The sequence below is a fragment of the Somniosus microcephalus genome, chromosome 28 (genome assembly GCF_052327205.1).
Source record: "Somniosus microcephalus isolate GS21.2 chromosome 28, FLI_Smic_1.0, whole genome shotgun sequence".
In the NCBI taxonomy this organism is placed as follows: domain Eukaryota; kingdom Metazoa; phylum Chordata; class Chondrichthyes; order Squaliformes; family Somniosidae; genus Somniosus; species Somniosus microcephalus.
Window position 1 is genome coordinate 40001904 of NC_141014.1, and position 22074 is coordinate 40023977.

Here is a 22074-nt window from a genome sequence, read left to right on the forward strand (position 1 = left end):
CTCATTCTGGTAAAAAGCAGTTTTCAAGTTTCCTTTGGCTCTATTTTTCCAATTACTTCCTAATGTCAAACAAAGATTGCAGCACAACTTTCACTGGAGCAGGACAGTCCAGACCACAGGCTGCCTGACAGAAGGTACAATTTGAGAAGAACAAGGCCAAGTAGATGCCAGGTTTCTTTCCCCCTGCCCTCGGTTCCATGACCAAGCTTGCTCAACGGAGGAAAGCAACAAGAAATGGCACTCAGCCCAGGATCTCCAGCCTTCTGGTTGGCCATTCAATTTACTGGGCGGCCCACAGAAACTCAGGTTTACATGATCAGACTCAAACAAACAGTTATGCTTTTAGGCTGATGCATCAAGAGAAACCAGGCTGTGAGAATCAAGAGTGGGAGGTGAAGCTGCAAGTGCACTGCAGGCAAATTTTTTTGTTTTGTTTAAATAACAATTTATTTAAATTCCAGATCTCCCGATTTCCTAAGTTTCAGTCTTTCAGTCGAAGTTTGTCGTTGTGAATGATCTCATGCAGATGGAATCGCTGTAGCCCAGTTATGAAAGGAAGTAAACGTGGGCATGAAAACACTATTACTGCTGCACCAGTATATTCTTTGTAGCATAACTCCTCCCTGTAACTGGGAACAATGGCTCGAAAGAATGCAGGAAAGCTTTAAGCAGGCTAGCTGCATGCTGCTGGCTGCCTGGATGGAGCTAGCATTGTGACCATTTAAACTGAGCTGTTAAAACTACTCCCCTTAAACGATTTCCATGATGTGATATTTGCAAAAATAAATTCCAAACTCATGTTAAGTTTTCTCTTCCCCTCTTATAGAAGTGCATGGATTTGGGAGATCAGCCCGACAAAAGTTGGAAATGAGCACCATGCTCAGTTATACATCAAAAGACTTGCATTTCTCCAGCGCCCCCCACCACCACTGGACGTCCCAAAGTGTTTTACAGCCTATGAAGTACTTTTTTTTTGACATGTAGTCACTGTTGTAATGTAATGTAATTTGCCCACAGCAAGGCCCCACAAACAGCAATGTGATAATGACCAATTAATGTTTTTTTAGTGATGTTGATTGAGGGATAAATATTGACCAGGACACCAGACATCTCTTCGAAATCGTGCCATGGGATCTTTTACGTCCACCCGAGAAAGCAGATGGGGCCTCGGTTTAACATTTCATCCGAAAGACGGCACCTCTGACAGTGCAGTGCTGAGGGAGTGCTGCACTGGTGTGTCAGCCTAGATTTATGTGCTCAAGGCTCTGGAGTGGGGACTTGAACCCACAACCTTCTGACTCAGGCGAGAGTGCGACCCACTGCTGACACTGAATACTATATTACATGAATAATATACTATATTACACTGAATGTTTCATAGAGACACCTATACACTAATTGTCCTAAAAAATCATCCAGCATTATCATTCAACTATGGTTTAAGAAGATTGCTGTATAGAGGCAGCCTGGACTGATATTCTGATTAGAGCTTCCAATAATGGGGCACTCCAAAATTCAGCCTCAGCAACATCATGAATGGGAATGGTGTGCTGTACTTTTACAAAAGGGTAGAATGCCATTAGTAGCGCTCCCCATTCGCAACACTGCTGCAGCAGAATTACATGAAGGGGATGATACTTTTCCAGAGGTTTAATTAACACACAAGATATTTCAAAAGTTATAGCCATGGGGCAGTACGGCCCTGCCAAGAAAGTGGAGACAATGACACTTAGTTATCAGGTACAATTAGGATCAGGTAATTAGTTGTCAGCTGTGGCTCAGTGGTAGCACTCTAACTCCTCGAGTCAGCAAATCCAACAACTGGAGCATCTTGCCAGGAAGGGTGGTTGAGGCCCGCTCACTGCGCACATTTAATAAGAGATAGATACTGTAATTTGGATGGATGAGATCAAATGAACTAAATAACATAAGAAATAGGAGCAGCAGGCGGCCATTTGGCCCCTCGAGCCTGCTCCGCCTTCATCAAGATCATGGCTGATCTTCTACCTCAACTCCTCCTTCCCACACTATCCCCATATCCCTTCATTCCCAAAAATTTAATCGACCTCTGTCTTGAATATACTCAACAACTGAGCATCCACAGCTCTCCAGAATTCCAAAGATTCACAACACTAAGTGAAGAAATTTCTCCTCATCTCAGTCCTAAAATGGCCGACCCCTTATTCTGTGACTGTGACCCCGTGTTCTAGACCCCCCAGCCAGGGGACACATTTTCCCAGCATGGACCCTGTCAAGCCCCTTAAGAATTTTATATGTTTCAATTAGATCAACTCTCCTTCTTCTAAACTCTAGGGAATATAGGCCTAGTCTACTCAATCTCTCCTCATAGGGCAATCCCCCCATCCCAGGAACCAGTCTGGTGAACCTTCGCTGCACTCCCTCTAAGGCAAGTCTATCCTTCCTTAGGTAAGGAGACCAGAACTGTACACCGTACTCCAGGTGTGGCCTCACCAATGCCCTGTGTAATTGCAGTAAGACATCTTTACTCTTATACTCTAATCCCTTTGTAACAAAAGCTAACATACCATTTGCTTTCCTAATTGCTGCATGTTAACTTTCTGTGATTCATGTACAAGGACACCCAGGTCCCTCCGAGTGCAAACATTTCCCAGTCTCACCATTCAAAAAATATTCAGCTTTTTTGTTTTTCCTACCAAAGTGGATAACTTCACACTTCCCCACATTGTATTCCATTTGCCATGTTCGTGCCCACTCAGTCAACCTGTCTATATCTCTCTGCAGCCTCTTTGCGCCCTCCTCACAGCTTACTTTCCCACCTAACTTTGTATCATCCGCAAACTTGGATACGTTGCACTCGGTTATTAATATAGATTGTGAATAGCTGAGGCCCAAGCACTGATCCTTGTGGTACCCCGTTAGTTACAGCCCGCCAACCAGAAAAAGTCTCGTTTATTCCTACTCTCTGTTTTCTGTCCATTAACCAATCCTCAATCCATGCTAATATGTTACCCTCAATCCCACGAGTCCTAATTTTGTGCAATAACCTCTTGTGTGGCACCTTATTGAATGCTTTTGGAAAATACAAATACACTACATCCACTGGTTCCCCCTTATCCATCCTACTAGTTACATCCTCAGAAAATGTGTCAAATACAATTTCCCTTTCATAAAACCATGTTGACTCTGCCTAATCATTATGATTTTCTAAGTGCCCTGTTACCACGTTAGACTTGAGCACATAATCTAGGCCGACACAGTGCTGCACGGTCAGAGGTGCCGTCTTTCAGATGAGACTGAGGCCCTGTCTGCCCTCCCAGGTAAAAGATCCCATGGCATTATTCAAAGAAGAGATGGGGAGTTCTCCCAGCGACCTGACCAATATTTAGCCCTCAACCAATTACCCTAAAACAGATTATCTAGTCATTATCTCAATTGTGGAATCTTGCTGTGCGCAAATTGGCTGCTGCCTTTCCCTACATTACAACAGTGACTACACTTCAAAAAGTACTTCATTGGCTATAAAATGATTTGAGACGCCCCGAGGATACGAAAGGTGCTTTATAAATGGAAATACTTTCTTTTTTCTTTACTTACAATCCTCCAATTTATATTTCAATCCAGCACAAGTAATGCATCTGTTCACTGTCCCTGTTGAGCGAGAGCAATGCTATTGACATTAGAAGAGGATGACAACTTCAATGAGTTCAAGGCCCTATTAGATCGGTTCTGTATTGAAGGATATGGTGAAAACATGGGTAGATGGGATGGGGCTGATGGCCCTAATGTAATTTTCCTGAAAATCCTCGATTTACTAATAGGGCCCACTTCCTGCACTGGACGCATGACTTGATTCGGTGCTCAAGTTGAACAACATTCATGCTCTCTCAGCAGGAGAGTTGAGCCTGTGCCAGTTTTACGTCATTCTTTAATTCCTTTCGCATAAACTACCTTTGCTGCTAAACAAAATCTACACTGGCCCTGGAATTGCTGTTACTAACTGTACCCAATATCGTCTGGTCAATGCCATTCTCGCCACTCCCTTGGCAGAGTCATACTGCCTCGCCAGAGAGTGAGTTTGCTCATTTTTGGATTCAATAAAAGGGATTAATGAGCAGTTAAGAGGCTAAAACCCGACTCCCAGATCAAATGTGATAACAACGGCTTCCTCAAAAGAAAGGCATGCCCTTAAAAATAGAATTCAATTTACAGTGGATTCCATTTTACTGGCCAAAGAGCAAAAGTGGGATGTAGAGTTACAGCATTTATAAAACAATTGGATTCCAGAGGAGGAGCACTGCAAAACAATCCAATCGCTGAAGAAGAATACAGCCTAGATGAAAATTCACGAGCTTAAATATCGCTGGAGCCAAGATAATATTAATCGATTTCCCATGGGCTCAAAATGCACAAATCCAACCATTTGCTTCTTAAAAACAGCCAATTTACTGTCCAATAGTAATCGGGAAACAACTATAGTTAATAAAACTTCTTTCATATTATGGAGGATTGGATAGCCCCGCTCCTGAATAGCATGTCCTTGATTTCTCTCACTGCAAGCAAGAGGGGGGTGGAGGTGCTACATCTAGTGGCAGCCCCAACAACTAGATTGGTAGGAATGTGACAGCAGGGGTCATGGCGCCAAAATGCAGGACTAGATACTAGATGAAGAAATCTGACAATAGTGCCAGTTTTAGGAAGCGAGAGAATGATCCTGCAAATCCATTAACAGAATGATCCTGCAAATCGGGGATGGTCCAGAGGTATGCATCTAGCTTTCTAATTTGTTATTCTAGAATCAACCTATGCTTCTGCCGAGCAAAGTACATGGGGAAATGATTAGCAGTCTGTTATTCTCAGATACACCTATGCAGACTTGCCCACAGCTGGATCTGAACATCCTCCATTTCATATGACAAAAGACAAATAAAAGGCGTCTCGTCCAGTAAATCTGATGGCTCCAGTACATCCTGTGCCACATCTAAGGTGGCCTGAGTTTCCTCCCAAAGAAAAATTTACTATCACATGTACGCAAAAAGAAAAAAAAGCAAGCGGAAAGCTGTTCCACATCATAAGGTGAGACGACCAAGCTCCTTGCTCCTTCAAAACTGGAAACAAGTGGAGCGAGTCTGGCTAGTTACTTACTGCATGGCACAATAACCCAGAAATCTAACAAAACCTGTAAACACTTCTACAGTAATCCTTCTACTGTACATCATTGACCTCCTGGGTAAGGACAGAGGGAGAGGTTTGTCAAGTGTAGCCTGGAAAGAGGCCTTTTGTGAAACAAAGGTAAATCCGGTGGCTCTCCTCTCCACCAGACAGTTACTTGGCTGCTTCTGCAAGTGCTTCCGATATTTTCTGCTCTTTTCTCACACAGGTATTTAATGAGGCGACAAGTGAGCGATCTCGCCCAGATACTCATTGATTTGCAAATATTTTCATCCTCCTTAACTGCATGAAAGACTACTCATTATTACACAGCGATAGACTCATCTCCCTCATTAACAGTTAACTGCAAGACATTTCAGAGAATCCCAGTTGAATGCTTCTCCAATCAGCATTGGTCAGATGTGACCAAACTTTTAGGTTTGACAAAAAATTTTTAAAAAGGAGAAAAGAAAAATCTGAAATAATAAAGAAAATACTGGGAATGCACAGCACCAAGTGTGGGTGGCTGTGCAACACCATTTCTAGAGGCCAGTTAGGTGGCATGAGTACAAAAATGAAAGGGCCAGAATACAGACAAACTTTGGACGTCTCAATTAGCAGAGGCTGGAGTGGGCGGTTTAAGGTTTTGAATATTTACACCAGTGCTATGTAATTACCCGCCTCTCCCCCCAGAGTGGTGTTATCCACTGGAGCACCAAGTTGTGTCAGCAAGCACTCGGATGCAGGTTTGTGCTACAATCCTTCACATGCAGAGCAGTGGCAGGAGGGTCAGTATCCAGAGGACACAGATTTACGGTACATCGGGTCTACAGCAGAAACAGGCCATTCGGCCCAACTGGTCTGTGCCGGCATTTATGGTCCACACGAACCTCCTCCCACCCTTCTTCATCTAACCCCATTAGCATACCCTTCCATTCATTTCTCACTCAAATACTTATCTCGCTTTCTCTTAAATGTATCTACGCCATTTGCCTCACCTACTTCTTGTGGTAGCGAGTTCAACATCTAACCACTCTTTGGGTAAAGAAGTGTCTGCTGAACTCCCTATTAAATTATTAGTACCTTCTATTTATGGCCTCTAGTTTTCGTTTTGCCTTCAAGTGGTAACACTACACCAGTTCGACGTAATTCCTCCTGCCCCGGAGCGGTGTTATCTATTGGACACCAACATTATCAATGGTAAATAGCAAAAGAACCAGAGGGGAGACGAGGAAACAGTTTTTTTACGCAGCGAGTTGTTGTGATCTGGAACGCGCTGCCTGAAAGGGCGGTGGAAGCAGATTCAATAGTAACTTTCAAAAGGGAATTGGATAAATACTTGAAGGGGGAAAATCTGCATGATTCTATAAAAGGTAGAGATGCGGAAGTCTGCTTTAACATATGTCAAGACACTACAGCAGTACATTGTTTTTTTACATTACCACAGAGTAATTGATCTCAGTTGCCAACACTGACATTTTAAATACTCCCACCTTTTAATACCTCACCTAACAAGGAAACATCTGTGGCCTCACCCATGCGATTCAAGGCACTGCACACAGGAGGATTCACTCATACATTTTAGCCGGCGTTACACCAGCACAACAGTTTCACCCCAAGTAAATGTTCCTCCATTTCATTGCCCAATTACTCTTGGGACATGGCCGAATGCTCATGCATTTTCCCCAATGTGTTAACCCGATAAATATTGCCCCTCCCTCCCCCGCCCCACACAGCTGGGAAGGGAGAGAGAAAAATCACACATTTATCCCTCGCCATCCAAAAATAGGGCAAAAGTTTGCAAGCAGGGCTGAAAGATTTGGCAGGTGGAATACAATACTGGAAAGTGTGAGGTTATGCACTTTGGCAGGAAAAATTGTAGAGCAAGTTATTATCTTAATGGCAAGAAACTGGAAAGTACTGAAGTACAAAGGGATCTGGGGGTCCTGGTGCACGAAACTCAAAAGGTTAGTATGCAGGTGCAGCAAGTGATTAAGAAGGCCAATGGAATGTTGGCTTTCATTGCTAGGGGGATAGAATATAAAAATAGGGAGGTATTGCTTCAGTTGTACAAGGTATTGGTGAGACCGCACCTGGAATACTGCGTACAGTTTTGGTGTCCATACTTAAGAAAGGACATACTTGCTCTCAAGTCAGTACAAAGAAGGTTCACTCGGTTAATCCCGGGGATGAGGGGATGGACATATGAGGAGAGGTTGAGTAGATTGGGACTCTACTCATTGGAGTTCAGAAGAATGAGAGGCGATCTTATTGAAACATATAAGATTGTGAAGGGGTTGGATCAGGTGGATGCGGGGAGGATGTTCCCGATGATGGGTGAAACTAGAACTAGGGGGCATAGTCTTAGAATAAGGGGCTGCTCTTTCAAAACTGAGATGAGGAGGAACTACTTCACTCAGAGGGTGGTAGGTCCATGGAATATGCTGCCCCAAAAAGCTGTAGAAGCTACATCATTACATAAATTTAAAACAGAAATAGACAGTTTCCTAGAAGTAAAGGGAATTAAGGGTTACGGGGAGCGGGCAGGAATTTGGACATGAGTCTAGGTTCGGATCGGTCATGGCCCTGTGGGTAGCGGAGCGGGCCCAGGGGCCGTGTAGCCTGATCCTGCTCCTATTTCGTGTGTCTAATTCTGTTAGATTCAGGAGATGGTTCTGTGATAGTGGATTGGCGGTTAGGATCAGATCAGCCATGGTCTTATTGAATGGCGGAGCAGGCTCGAGGGGCCGATTGGCCTACTCCTGCTCCTATTTCTTATGTTCTTATGTTCTCAAGAAAATGGGAGAAATACTGTAGAGATAAAAAGAAGAAAAAGTACAAGTGTTGGGAATTGGAAGTAAAAACCAAATTTGTTGACAATACACAGATGGTTCACCAATATTTTCGAAGAGAATGGACAAGTTAATATTTTGGGTGCAGACAGAAATAATAGCCCCCTCTTCTGTTTTTGCAGACGCCGTTATGTATTTTCAGCATTTTCCAAATTCAGTCACCAATGCCTATGCCCATCCACTTTATAGATACACCCACACAGAAAAACAAAATAAAAAGTCCTTCCTGAAACAGTTACCTTGCACTGCTGAGGCAAGCTATTCCATTTTATACAGTATGGGTTGCTACATAACACATTAACACTCGGCATAATTCGTTTAGACAAACAGCTGTACTGGATAGTATCGTAAGCAGGCAGGCAGGTTTGATTTCAACCAACTACTGTCTCGTCACTGCCTCTGCACTCTAATGGAAAAAGCGCTGCTATACTGTACAACTGGGAGTTGTGCTTTACAAACACGCCTGCTAGCCGGTGCTGTGTCTGAACCAATGCTGATGTAGCAAACATACCTGCAACAGTCAGAGCTCCAGTTACACGGAGATAATTCAGAGATTCTGTTTGATGGGAGATCAAATTTTATATAAATTGAGAAAATTAATTTGAGGAGAGAGTTAAATTTTGATGGGGTCCAGAAGGCATTTCGTTAATGAAGAACCCCCTATAAAAAGGGCCAGTGCATGCCAACATTGAGGTTGGATAGAGTAGAGAGGGTCTATTTTCCAAGGTCCGTTGCCTCAGTGCCGGATGGAAACAGTGCACCCACAAGTACGCTGCTCTTGTCCCAGTCCATTTCCTGACAGGGCCGAGCATCGGCAAGAAATGTCAGCACAATTGCAGCCTCTCATGCCAGCAGGTGCACGTCGGGCTCCGAGATCAGGGCCTTCTATTTGCATCCTGATTAAGAGAGGTTTTTGAACGACAAGGGAGTCGAGGGTTATGGGGAGCGGGCAGGGAAGTGGAGTTGAGGCCAAGATCAGATCAGCCATGATCTTATTGAATGGCGGAGCAGGCTCGAGGGGCCGAATGACCTATTCCTGCTCCTACGTCTTATGTTCTTATCCTGGGAGGGGAGGGGTGGTTGGAGAAAACGAGAATTGCCACTTACGCTCCCATCTTCGGCCTGCCCGTGAAACTCGCGCAGGCCCTCCAGTCGGCGGGAGTTCAGTGGCAGGTCACAGCGCGACGTTTTATAAGGCTGCCAGCCAGCGATGCCCTGGGACATGAGGGAGGAGGCCCTAAGCGTTATGCAGGCCCAGCTCTGCCCCCTCAGGGAAGCCCAGACATCCCCGAGGCCATGGGTCCCCACCTCTTCTTCCTGACCTTTGCACCTGGGGAAATGGGCATTCCCTGCAGGCAAGGGTCGTGAAAATTTACCCTTAGTAAACAACGACTAGATAAATCAAGTTCTGGTTAAGGCGATACCAAGCTGGGGTTCTACAAACCCCTGGATTAGAACAAGGAGTTGTGCCGTTTTGAGGCCTGGGAAAGAGCAAGTTCAGAGTGGGAGAGAGCGTGCAATTCTAACACAAATGAGGATGAAGAGAAAATACATGAAGTAGAGCATCAAACCAGCTTATGATGTCCGTCGGCCACCGCAAGTTCTGTAAACACGATGCAGTGCTCCGTCTAGCTGTGGACACCCATTTTAAGAGCAATTTGTATTGTTCCCTCTCATTTGAAGCCATGTAGACAGAACATGTGCATAAATGTCAAGTACAAAATTAAAGGTGTGCGTGAATCAAGACAGTTCAGAATCTTTGGCAGTCTCGGGGGGGCAGGGGAACACGTTTGAACACAGCTGGCCATTTGTGCACTCCCGACGTGCTCTACGGGCAGCGTGATTAAGCAGATTTTACACAGCTTTCTGCCACCATCACACAACAGACCAGAATTATAGTTTTCATGTCTGAAATGGATGTTGGATTTCCAGGGTACAAAAATCTGGAATGTATCGGAAACACTAACCATTCCAAACGCAATCAGTCCAGGCAATAGTCACAGATATAAGAAAATGCAGAAAGAGCAGAGATCAAATAAAACCCTCAATAGAAATTCACAGAAAATCATTTTTGCAGGATCAAGATGATAGAATAAAAGGTGTCTGGTATTGGAAAGTTGCAGAAGATGATACACACATCGAAGGTTATTATTTAAAGCACAAGGCTGATGACTCAGTTTGATTTGATGGCGTTCGTTATATTTGGAACGGTTATAAACCAAGAACATCCTCGGGAGAAAGGCATCGTTAAACACCCTGGGACTCAATGTTGGCATAGCACAACACTGAAGCAATCATTGTGACTGCAATTCCTCGCCACTGATCACAGGATACACAAGTATAATCAAATAATTCTCACTGGCTGTGTAGTAAAGGGATCAGTCCATCAGTCCTCTTCCAGTATTATTTCAACAGCATGTTACCCCATTTACTGTTTAGTTACCAGTTCTCCATATATTCCAAGGGTATGAAGGGAGCCAAAGCGGGTGGGATGGAGTTAGGATACAGATAAGCCATGATCTCACTGAATGGCGGAACAGGTTCAAGGGGCTGAACGGCCTACTCCCGCTCCTGTGTTCCAAAATGCCACGTTTATACTGAACAACGGCTCCATAATTGAGTCTTGAATTCTGCCCGTGAGCCTTTCCCCGAGGCGGATGGTGGGGCAGGGAAGGTGTGCACAGTGTAAAATTCCCATTGTTGGGCCGTACAGCTGGGCTGAGAGCCTCAACCAGCTCACAGCCGAAACCAAACAACCCAACCACAAACAACCATTTATGTTGGCACAATTGTGCTCTCAGACGCAGGAAATAACACCACCTCAAGAGGAGACGACACCTGCCTTCAGAGGCAGCTCTGTGGTAAACGGGGTATAATAAAGCAATTGCAAACGCAGTCTCCTTCAACATTGTTCATTACTCACTGCTTGCTCTCTTCGCTGGGCGATTCAGATGTGTCATCGTGTTCCTTTGGAGTAAAATCCTCACATTCAGCCTGCAACAGGAATATCAAGGAGCAAGATCATTAACAGAAAAGAGCCGTTCCAAACATGATCTATACCATTTAATATTTTGTATACTTCAGCGAGATCTCCCTTAAATCAGTTTCATTCTAGATCTCAACGCTTAAGCTTCTCTAATCTTTCCTCATAGTTCATCGCCTTGCGATCAGTCTTGCTGTCCTTTTTTGTATCTTTTCTAACAAAATATGTTTTTGTGGTTTGGTTCGTCACAAGATCTATCCCCTCAGTGACACTTTTTGCGTTTGTTTCTACTTTATGGAAAGCAAGAGAAAACCTAAAACCAAAGAAAACAGCTGACCCTAACGCAACAATTCGACTGTATCCAGATGCATCCTCCCAATTCCAAAGTCACTGCTCCCCAATGTTCCCCCTAACTTTTTAAGCGCGCAGTCCCTTTATCTGGGTGCGCGGCCTGTTCAAATTTTCTCGCATGTGCGGTTCCTTCCCTGTAGAAGCCGGTGAGTGGCCTGTGCGAGACCATTGTTATTCCACCCCGCCCCACCACCCCCCCCCCCCAACCCCCTTGGCCATCACTTCAATCCCTGGCTGTTGAAATCCTCTCCCGTAAAAAAAAGTTTTAAGAACATAAGAAATAGGAGCAGGAGTCGGCCATTCGGCCCCTCGAGCCTGCTCCACCATTCAATGAGATCATGGCTGATCTTCTGCCTCAACTCCATTCACCGGCCCTATCGCCATATCCCTTGATGCCCTTACTAGTCAGAAATCTATCGACTTCTGTTTTGAATACACTCAATGACTGAGCCTCCACAACCCTCTGGGGTAGAGAATTCCAAAGATTCACCACCCTCTGTGTGAAGAAATTTCTTCTCATCTCAGTCCTGAATGGCCTACCCTTTATCCTGAGGCTGTGGCCCCTGGTTCTAGACTCCCCATCCAAGGGAAACATTCTCCCAGCATCCAGCCTATCAAGCCCTGTGATAATTTTGTATGCTTCAATGAGATCCCTCTCATTCTTCTGAATTCAAGAGCATACAGGCCTAGTTTACTCAATCTCTTCTCATACGACAGTCCCGCCATCCCAGGAATCAATCTCGTGAACCTTCGTTGCACTCCCTCTATGGCAAGTATATTCTTTCTTAGGTAAGGAGACCAAAATTGTACACAGTACTCCAGGTGTGGTCTCACCAAGGCCCTATATAATTGGAGTAATAATTCTTTACTCCTGTACTCAAATCCTCTTGTAATAAAGGCCAGCATACCATTTGCCTTCCTAACGGCTTGCTGCACCTGCACATTCACTTTCAGTGACTCATGTACAAGGGCGCCCAGGCCCCTTTGAGCATCTGCATTCCCCAATCTTTCACAATTTAGGAAATACTCTGCCTTTGTTTTTTCTACCAAAGTGAATAACTTCACATTTATCCACATTATATTCCATCTGACCACTCACTGAGCCTGTCGAGATCCCCTTGAAGCCTCTTCACAACTGACACTGCCACCTAGCTTTGTATCAGCAGCAAATTTGGAAATGTTGCATTTAGTCCCCTCATCCAAATCATTCGTATAGATTGTGACTAGCTAGGGCCCAAGCACCGATCCTTGCGGTACCCCACTAGTTACAGCCTGCCATTCTGAAAAAAAACCAATTCTCAATCCATGCTAGTATATTACCCCCAATTCCATGTGCCCTAACTTTGTTCACCAACCTTGTGTGGGACCTTATCGAAGGCCTTCTGAAAATCCAGATACACCACATCTACCGGTTCCCCTTTGTCTACTCCACTAGTTACATCCTCAAAGAACTCCAATAGGTTTGTCAAACAGGATTTCCCTTTCATAAATCCATGTTGACTCCGCCCAATCTTACTATTAGTTTTTAAGTGCCCAGTTATTGCATCCTTTATAATAGATTCCAGCATTTTCCCAACTACTGATGTGAGGCTAACAGGTCTGTAGTTCCCCGTTTTCTCTCTCCCTCCTTTCTTAAATAGCGGGGTTACATTTGCTATCCTCCAATCTGCAGGAACCGTTCCAGAATCTATAGAATTTTAGAAGATGACAACCAATGCGTCCACTATCCCAATGGCCACCTCTTTCAAAACCCTTCAGTATTGGAAAGGGAAATTGTGCAGTATTGAGTCCTTTGTAAAAGTTTCCCTTTTTTCCTTTATCCTACCCTGTATGCCTCTTGACATCCAGGGAGCTCTAGATTTGTTAGTCCCACCCCTTTTCTTTAAGGGAACATACTTGCTCTGAACCCTCACTATCTCCTCCTTGAATTACTATTGCTGCCAGCTCCCGACGGAGAGAAATTGCAATGTAAAAGTAACCCTGTCAGATTCGCTAAGACTCGCTTATTTCAGTGCTGCTGCTGCTGGCTACACGAGACCCACATGCCACCGGCTGGCAGTTTTACCACAGCACTAGTGCAGTATAAACACACCTAGAGTCCATCTGGTTTGTCACTGTGTAACTTTGTGATCAGTAGGAATGGGTGGGATTCAAGCGTAGTGGAGAGAGGAGGAGATTATCTACCAGCAATCACCTCATCCCATTTGTGCAATGGCAGTGACAGCTGGAAGAAAGTCTTGATGCGGGATACTGTGTCTGTAAAAACTGGTGGCATTTTTTGTTATTGGGAGTTCGAGGTAATCTATCAGTCTCTGCCCGTACAACCCATCTGTGACTGCGTCAGTTTACTAATGGTGCGTGTGCTTTCCAGCATTTTAAATAAAACAATCCTTTTTGTAGCATCGCCCTTGAATCGATAGGAAAGCCAGATAAACACTTGTGCTTGTGCTATTGATTACTGCTTTGTTTTTTACTTTTCCCTGTGATTGTGTGAAGTGCACACTGTGATAGTATAAAATATCCCAACTTCTCTCGCATTGTTCCATTGTCAATCCACCATCTCCATTTGGTTGAGTGAAGTTAATTAATCGATCTTGACCAAAGTGGGATAGATTAGTCCGCACTGCCAAGAAAGGTTTTTTGTAATCAATTATCTTTGTGGTTCTAATCTCAACATCTGATACTTTTACTACCCAGCAAGTCGAGAGTTTACATGGAGGAGGGAAGATTTGTACCATGAAATTTCAGGTCTAAAAGAAAGACTTGAATGAAGGAGTGAAGACTTGCATTTATATAGTGCCTTTCATGTTGCTGGGAAATCCCAAAACACTCCACAGCCAATGAATTACTTTTGAAGTGTGGTCAACATTGTTTTATAGGCAAACAGGTCAGCCACTTTGCACACAGCGCGGTCCCACAAACCGCAAATGGCCAGTTAATCTGTTTCGGTGGTGTTGGTTCCGTGACCAATACTGTCCAGGATACCAATTTTAAGCGTCTTTAGAGTAATTGCTGGATCTATCGGGGATCTTGAGGAGGACAGCAACGGTGTAGTAATTATTGACTCTCCATGAGATGGAGAAAAGGAAAAGTGATCCGACCATGGCTAACGAAAGAAATTAAAGCTAGTATTAAGTCAAAGGAGGAAGCTTATAAAGTTGTCAGAAAAAGCGGTCAGCCTGAGGATTGCGATCTTTTTAGAAATCAGCAAAGGGGGACCAAGAAATTGATAAAGGGAAAATGGAATATGAGCACAAACTAGCGAAAAATATAAAAACAGATTGTAAAAGCTTCTATAGGTATGTGAAAAGGAAAAGACTGGCGAAGGTAAATGTAGGTCCATTACAGTCAGAGACAGGAGAATTTATAATGGGGAATGAGGAAATGGCAGAGAAATTAAATAAATACTTTGTTTCTATCTTCACGGAGGAAGACACAAAAAACCTCCCAGAAATACGAGAAAACCTAGGGTGTGGCGAGAATGAGGAACTTAAGGAAATTATTATTAGTAAAAAAACAGTACTAGCAAAATTAATGGGACTAAAAGTCGATAAATCCCAAGGGCCGGATGACCTACATCCTAGGGTTTTGAAAGAGGTGGCCATTGGAATAGTGGACACATTGGTTGTTATCTTCCAAAATTCTATAGATTCTGGAACGGTTCCTGCAGGTTGGAGGATAGCAAATGTAACCCCGGTATTTAAGAAAGGAGGGAAGAGAGAAAATGGGAAACTGCAGACTTGTTAGCCTCACATCAGTAGTTGGGAAAATGCTGGAATCTATTATAAAGGATGCAATAACTGGGCACTTAGAAACTGATAGTAAGATTGGGCAGAGTCAACATGGATTTATGAAAGGGAAATCCTGTTTGACAAACCTATTGGAGTTCTTTGAGGGTGTAACTAGTAGACAAAGGGAAACCGGTAGATGTGGTGTATCTGGATTTTCAGAAGGCCTCGATAAGGTCCCACACAAGAGGTTGGTGAACAAAATTAGGACACATGGAATTGGGGGTAATATACTAGCATGGATTGAGAATTGGTTAGCAGACAGAAAAAAGAGTAGGGATAAACGGGTCTTTTTCAGAATGGCAGACTGGGACTAGTGGGGTACCGCAAGGATCGGTGCTTGGGCCCCAGCTAGTCACAATCTATCTCAATGATTTGGATGAGGGGACTAAATGTAACATTTCCAAATTTGCTGCTGATACAAAGCTAGGTGGCAGTGTCAGTTGTGAAGAGGATGTGAAGAGGCTTCAAGGGGGTCTCGACAGGCTCTGAGTGGGCGAGAACATGGCAGATGGAATATAATGTGGATAAATGTGAAGTTATCCACTTTGGTAGAAAAAACAGAAAGGCAGAGTATTTCCTAAATGGTGAAAGATTGGGGAATGCAGATGCTCAAAGGGACCTGGGTGTCCTTGTACATGAGTCACTGAAAGTGAATGTGCAGGTGCAGCAAGCCGTTAGGAAGGCAAATGGTATGCTGGCCTTCATTACAAGAGGATTTGAGTACAGGAGTAAAGAATTATTACTCCAATTATATAGGGCCTTGGTGAGGCCACACCTGGAGTACTGTGTACAATTTTGGTCTCCTTACCCAAGAAAGGATATACTTGCCATAGAGGGAGTGCAACGAAGGTTCACGAGATTGATTCCTGGGATGGCGGGACTGTCGTATGAGAAGAGATTGAGTAACTAGGCCTGTATTCTCTTGAATTCAGAAGAATGAGAGGGGATCTCATTGAAGCATACAAAATTATTACAGGGCTTGATAGGGTGGATGCTGGGAGAATGTTTCCCTTGGCTGGGGAGTCTAGAACCAGGGGCCACAGCCTCAGGATAAAGGGTAGGCCATTTGGGACGGAGATGAGAAGAAATTTCTTCACGAGTCGTGAATCTTTGGAATTCTCTACCCCAGAGGGCTGTGGAGGCTCAGTCATTGGGTATATTCAAAACAGAAGTCATAGATTTCTGACTTGTAAAGGCATCAAGGGATATGGCGATCGGGCCGGTGAATGGAGTGGAGGCAGAAGATCAGCCAGGATCTCATTGAATGGCGGAGCAGGCTCGAAGGGCCGACTGGCCCACTCCTGCTCCTATTTCTTACGTTCTTATGAATCCCTAGGAGTATAGAAAGTGCAGGGGTGAAATTAAAAAGGAAATTAGGGAAAGCAAAGAGAGGGCATTGAAAAATATTGGCAAGTAACATCAAGGAAAACCCAAAGATGTTTTATAAATACATTAAGAGCAAGAGGATAACTAAAGTAAGAGTAGAGCCTATTAGGGAGCATAAAGGTAACCTGTGTGTGGAAGCGGAAGACATGGGTACGGTTCTTAATGAATACTTTGCATCTGTTTTCACACAAGAGAGGGACAATGCAGACATTGCAATCAGGGAGGAGGTGTGTGAAATATTAGATGAAATAAACAGTGAAAGAGGAAGCATTAAGGGGTTTAGCATCTTTGAAAGTGGATAAATCCCTAGGCGCAGATGAAATGTATCCCAGACTGTTAAGAGAAGGAAGAGAGGAAATAGCAGAGGCTCTGACCATCATTTTCCAATCCTCTCTGGCTACAGGTGCGGTGCCAGAGGACTGTTAACATGGTAACTTTGTTTAAAAAGGGATAGACCGAGTAATTGCAGGCCAGTCAGCCTAACCTCGGTGGTGGGAAAATTATTGGAAAAAATTCTGAGACACAGGATAAAATTTAGAAAGACACGGATTAATCAGGGACAGTCAGCATGGATTTGTTAAGGGAAGGCCGTGTCTGACTAACTTGATTGAATTTTTTGAGGAGGTAACAAGGAGGGTCGATGAGGGTAGTACGTTTGATGTAGTGTATATGGATTTTAGCAAGGCTTTTGATAAGGTCCCACATGGCAGACTGGTCATGAAAGTAAAAGCCCATGGGATCCAAGGCAAAGTGGCAAGTTGGATCCAAAATTGGCTCAGAGGGAGGAATCAAAGGGTAATGGTCGAAGGGTGTTTTTGTGACTGGAAGGCCGTTTCCAGTGGGGTTCCGCAGGGCTCTGTACTGGGTACTTTGCTTTTTGTGGTATATATCAATGATTTAGACTTGAATGTAGGAAGCATGATTAAGAAGTTTGCAGATGATACAAAAGTTGGCCGTGTGGTTGATAATGAAGAAGAAAGCTGTAGACTGCAGGAAGATATCAATGGACTGGTCAGGTGGGCAGAACAGTGGCAAATGGAATTCAATCTGGAGAAGTGTGAGGTAATGCATTTGGGGAGGGCTAACAAGGCATGGGAATACACAATAAATGGTAGGACACTGAGCAGCGCAGAAGATCAGAGGGACCTTGGAGTGCATGTCCACAGATCCCTGAAGGTAGCAGGGCAGGTAGATAAGGTGGTTAAGAAGGCATACGGGATACTTACCTTTATTAGCTGAGGCACAGAAGAGCAGGGGGGTTATGCTTGAACTGTATAAAACACTAGTTAGGCCTCAGCTAGAATACTGCGTGCAGTTCTGGTCACCACATTACAGGAAGGATGTGATTGCACTAGAGGGGGTGCAGAGGAGATTTACTAGGATGTTGCCTGGGCTGGGGAATTTTAGCTACAAGGAAAGACTGGATAGGCTGAGGTTGTTTTCTTTGGAACAGAGGAGGCCGAGGAGGGACCTAATTGAGGTGTATAAAGTTATGTGGGGCCTAGATAGATAGAAATACTTGCATTTATATAGCGCCTTTCACGACCACCGGACGTCTCAAAGCGCTTTAAAGCCAATGAATTACTTTTTTGGAGTGTATTCACTGTTGTAATGTGGGAAGGACCTATTTCCCTTAGCAGAAGGGTCAATAACCAGGTGGCATAGATTTAAAGTAATTGGTCAGAGGTTTAGAGGGGATTTGAGGAGAAATGTTTTCACCCAGAGGGTGGTGGGGGTCTGGAACTCTGCCTGAAAGGGTGGTCGAGGCAGAGACCCTCATCACATTTAAAAAGTACTTGGATATGCACCTGAAGTGCCGTAACCCACAGGGCTACGGAGCAAGTGCTGGAAAGTGGGATTGGGCTGGAGAGCGCTCTGTCAGCCGGCACGGACACGATGGGCGATATACAAAAGCAGGCTCAGTCCAACTCCAGATAACAAAATCCCCTGGAAATAATGGAATTATAACCTTAATGATGTGAGAAGATAATGTACAGAGATTCACAAAGCAATTAGTTTCCTCCAATGAAAGACAGACAATGCAGGAATTGCACAGAAGGTTGGTCAACATCTGAAAAGACAAAAGGCAGGGTTACCGTTGTGGGTGGAGACACTTCATCAGATGAAAGGCTCCCTTGAGACATTAGCCTGTTTTCTTGCAGATGCTGATTTAGCGGCTGTGTTTCCAGCATCTTCTGCTTCCATTTCAGACTCCCAGAATTTGCAAGTTTCCTTTCATCTCCGGATTCCCCCTTTAATTCGGGCAGTGTTAGTGAATATCCATAATGAAGCAATCTCTCTCAGTTCAGGTTACGATGATCATTTCTCAGCTGCCTCTTGCTCAGATTGTTCCACAGCCACTTGGTTTAAGCTACCTGGGTTGTCATGCACTCGTTCTCCTACTGAACATTTTGATTAAATGATATGCAGGTAGTGGTCCTTGACTGCTTCATCTGCCTACAGCCCTGATCGGGAAAATGAAAGCTCATGACAACCAAGGTGACCTCGATACCTGATCACTCCAACACTGTACCCAGTGACGGAATATTGTAGCTGGTTTGCCAGGGCTCCAAGGGTTAGATTATGAGGAGAGATTACATAAACTAGGCATGCACAGATTATGGGTGATTTGATTGAGGTTTTTAGGATTTTGAAGGAATTGATAGGTTAGGTAGAGAGAAACTTTTTCCACTGGTGGGAGGAGTCCAGGACAAGGGGACATGACCTTAAAATCCGAGCCAGGCCACTCAGGAGAGAAGTTAGGAAACACTTCTTTAAGCAAAGGGCGGTAGAAGTATGGAATTCTCTCCCACAAGAAGCAGTAGATGCTGGGGCTCAATTAATAATTTTAAATCGGAAATTGTTCGTTTTTTGCTAGCCACGGGTATAAATGGATATGGAGCCAAGGGGGGTGGATGGAGTTGAGATACAGATCAGCCATGATCTCATTGAATGGTGGAACAGGCTCGAGGGGCTGAATGGCCTCCTCCCGTTATAGAGTCATAGCGTCATAACGGCACAGAAGGAGGCCATTCGGCCCATCGAGTCCATGCCGACTCTCTGTAGAGCAATGTTCCTGTGTTTGACAGGTTGCAGATGAACCTGTCTTTCACTCCTGTATTGAGAGCAATCCAAAGCCACGCAGGGTTGTGTACAGTGGCGTTTACACCGGCTTTAGTGAGGTGCCGTTGCTGCCTACTCCTAAAACACAGGTCTAAAAAAGGTGGTCTTTCTGGCCGTCGGCCTCAGTAAATCAATTGCCAGATTCACTGGGGGCAGTCAGTCTGGTTTTAAAATTAATGGTCTGCCCACCTTAGCGGATCTGACAATTTTACTTGTTGCCAGGGTGGGGGGGGGGGGGGGGGGGGGGGGGCGTGGGCGCGGGAGGTGTTACTGCTGGCTGCACAAGCCCCATGTGTCCAGAGCAGCAGCACTGGCACAGCACAAAAATCAAAGCAGCTTATTTAAGACATGTAGGCTTAGCTCAGAGTCTATGGGCTCGAATTTCTGTGCTGTTATGACTCACTGGGCTCGAATTTCCAAGCCCCGTGGAGGCGGGTTTGGAGGCGGGAAAATTGCAGAATCGGGGGGGGGGGGGGGACACGAACCCATCCCGCCCCCAACCCGCATCCGTGCCAATGTCCCAGGAGGCGGGTATCCGACCTGTGCTGGGAGCCGCCTCCCCGAGGCAGGAAGGGGATTAGTGCCAATTAACTGCCTGTTAACAGGTAGTTTTTTTGCCTAATCCCTATTTTTAGCCCTGAAGTATGGGCTTCCCGACGGCTCCGAACTACGCCAAGTTAGCGAGGCGGACCGTCGGTCTGCAGGGGTTGGAGGGGTCGAGATGTCCGTTGTGCAGGTGAGCGATGGGTGCATGTGTGCTGTGTAAAGTGTTTTAATAAGTTTTACTTACCTTTACTTTCTCCTGCAGGCTTCCTTCCTTCAGTTCTCGGGAGTCCCTCAGCTCACCGGCACAGAAAGCAGAATGGCCGCTGAACTGTCAAAAGCTGCAGCCTTCTGCTTTCTGGTCTGGAGAGATCTCTAACTGAGTCTGAGTAGAAGGACTCAAGCTTCACAGAGCTGTCAAACGCTGATTTTTCATCTGTCAAAAGCTCTTGACAGATGAAATGTCAATCACTGACGTCACCAGTAACCAGGTGTCCCTTAATTGGCCTGTTGGCTTAACAAGGTCAATCAAGGGAAAATAGCGTGGGTTGGCCACAAGTCGATGGAGGCGGGACTACAACCCAAAAAGTGGGAGTCCCGCCTCCATTGACAAAATCCAGCCCCATGTCTCTCCAGCATCAGAACTGCAGCCAGACTGTTCATCCTCTAACACCACGGAGTATATCTTAAGAGTCTAAGTTATTGTATAGCTTATACTGGCCTAAGCTTTCTAACAACCTAACTCCTACTTTTACTTGCATTGCTTAGATTTTAGACACTCCTACTTAGGTGGAAAATAAGGCACTCATTTATTATGTGGCCAAAGATCTGTTCAAGGGCCTTAGAAGTATACCTGAAGCCTGTTAATACGATGAAAGCATTGAAACCACAAGAGCAGCAGGCACTCCGCAGTGATGCTGGGAGCACAGCAGTTGCTGCCACTGTACCTCAATGTTCTGGATCAGTCAGAAGTATTGCCGATTTACGGAATGCTCTCCCAGATTAGTGTCACCTGGAGCTGTGAGACTTGTGCACGGGTTTAACATGCAGTTAACCGGGACTTGCTGAACCAGGATTGCTATATCAGGGGTTTCCAAACTGCCTTCTTTGGCCCACCGATCCAGCCTTCAAAGCACCCAGGTAACCCCATCCCATTTGTACTTCTTTACTCACTGGTTCGTTCTGTTTGAATTTCCAAAGCCTGGAGGTTTGGAAAGGGCTGTTCTTACAGCCGTTACCTCCAAAATCAGAACACCAATATCTATTAGCATCATCAACTTGAGGTATCCACAGATTAATGGGGCTTATGATTGAAACTTTATATATTGCCCTTAGATGCCACGGTATGCACCTATGCACCCACAAGGACAAAAAGCGTAGACACCCTGTGCTGGAGGATTAATCTGATTACAGGAAATCCGCTGCCATCACCCAGTCCAATTTCACCAACCCTTTTTATTCTCCCAGCAGCCAGTTTCATGGGGCACGTTATTACAGCTATGAGCTGCATCCAGCTTTTATGTCATTTCATACAAAAAAAAGAACAGCATGCCAGCAGAGAACCATTCTAAACTTGAAACAGCAATAATGTAATGGCAGAACTGAGCTAACTACTGGAATTCAGTTCCCGAGAACGAATAGCCACAGGTATATCTGAATGCAACATGTCCTACCTGAATCTCTGGATTAACATTCTGTTCCTTGGTCTGGATGTGCAGCTCCTCTGTCATCTTCTCCATCTCCTGGAAACAGGGAAATATTGGTCATTTCACAGATTGTTCAGAAACCAAAGTAAAGGGCCAGGGCCCATAGGTTAGAACAGCACCAAGGTGGAAAAGTCAAAGACAAGATGGGGTAAGTCAGTTGGCCATCATAAAGTGATTACAGTGAGGAAGGGAGGGAGGAGGGAGGAGGG

The 22074-nt window shown here is 44.8% G+C and overlaps 1 protein-coding gene across 8 annotated transcripts in view; it reads right to left on the reverse strand.

Moving 5' to 3' along the window:
• The window catches only part of LOC147099635 (trinucleotide repeat-containing gene 6B protein-like), a 199804-nt gene that overhangs the window by 125068 nt on the left and 52662 nt on the right, over window positions 1-22074 (reverse strand). For 5 of the 8 annotated variants that reach the window (XM_085969900.1, XM_085969902.1, XM_085969896.1 and 2 more), the window contains 3 exons: window positions 21833-21901; window positions 18590-18745; window positions 10906-10976 (listed from right to left, as the gene is read on the reverse strand). In XM_085969900.1, coding sequence (XP_085826026.1) covers window positions 10906-10976; window positions 18590-18745; window positions 21833-21901 — 296 coding nt within the window. Of the gene's footprint in view, window positions 1-10905; window positions 10977-18462; window positions 18565-18589; window positions 18746-21832; window positions 21902-22074 lie in introns of all 8 variants that reach the window. The other 3 variants (XM_085969901.1, XM_085969903.1, XM_085969898.1) reach the window with 2 other exon arrangements.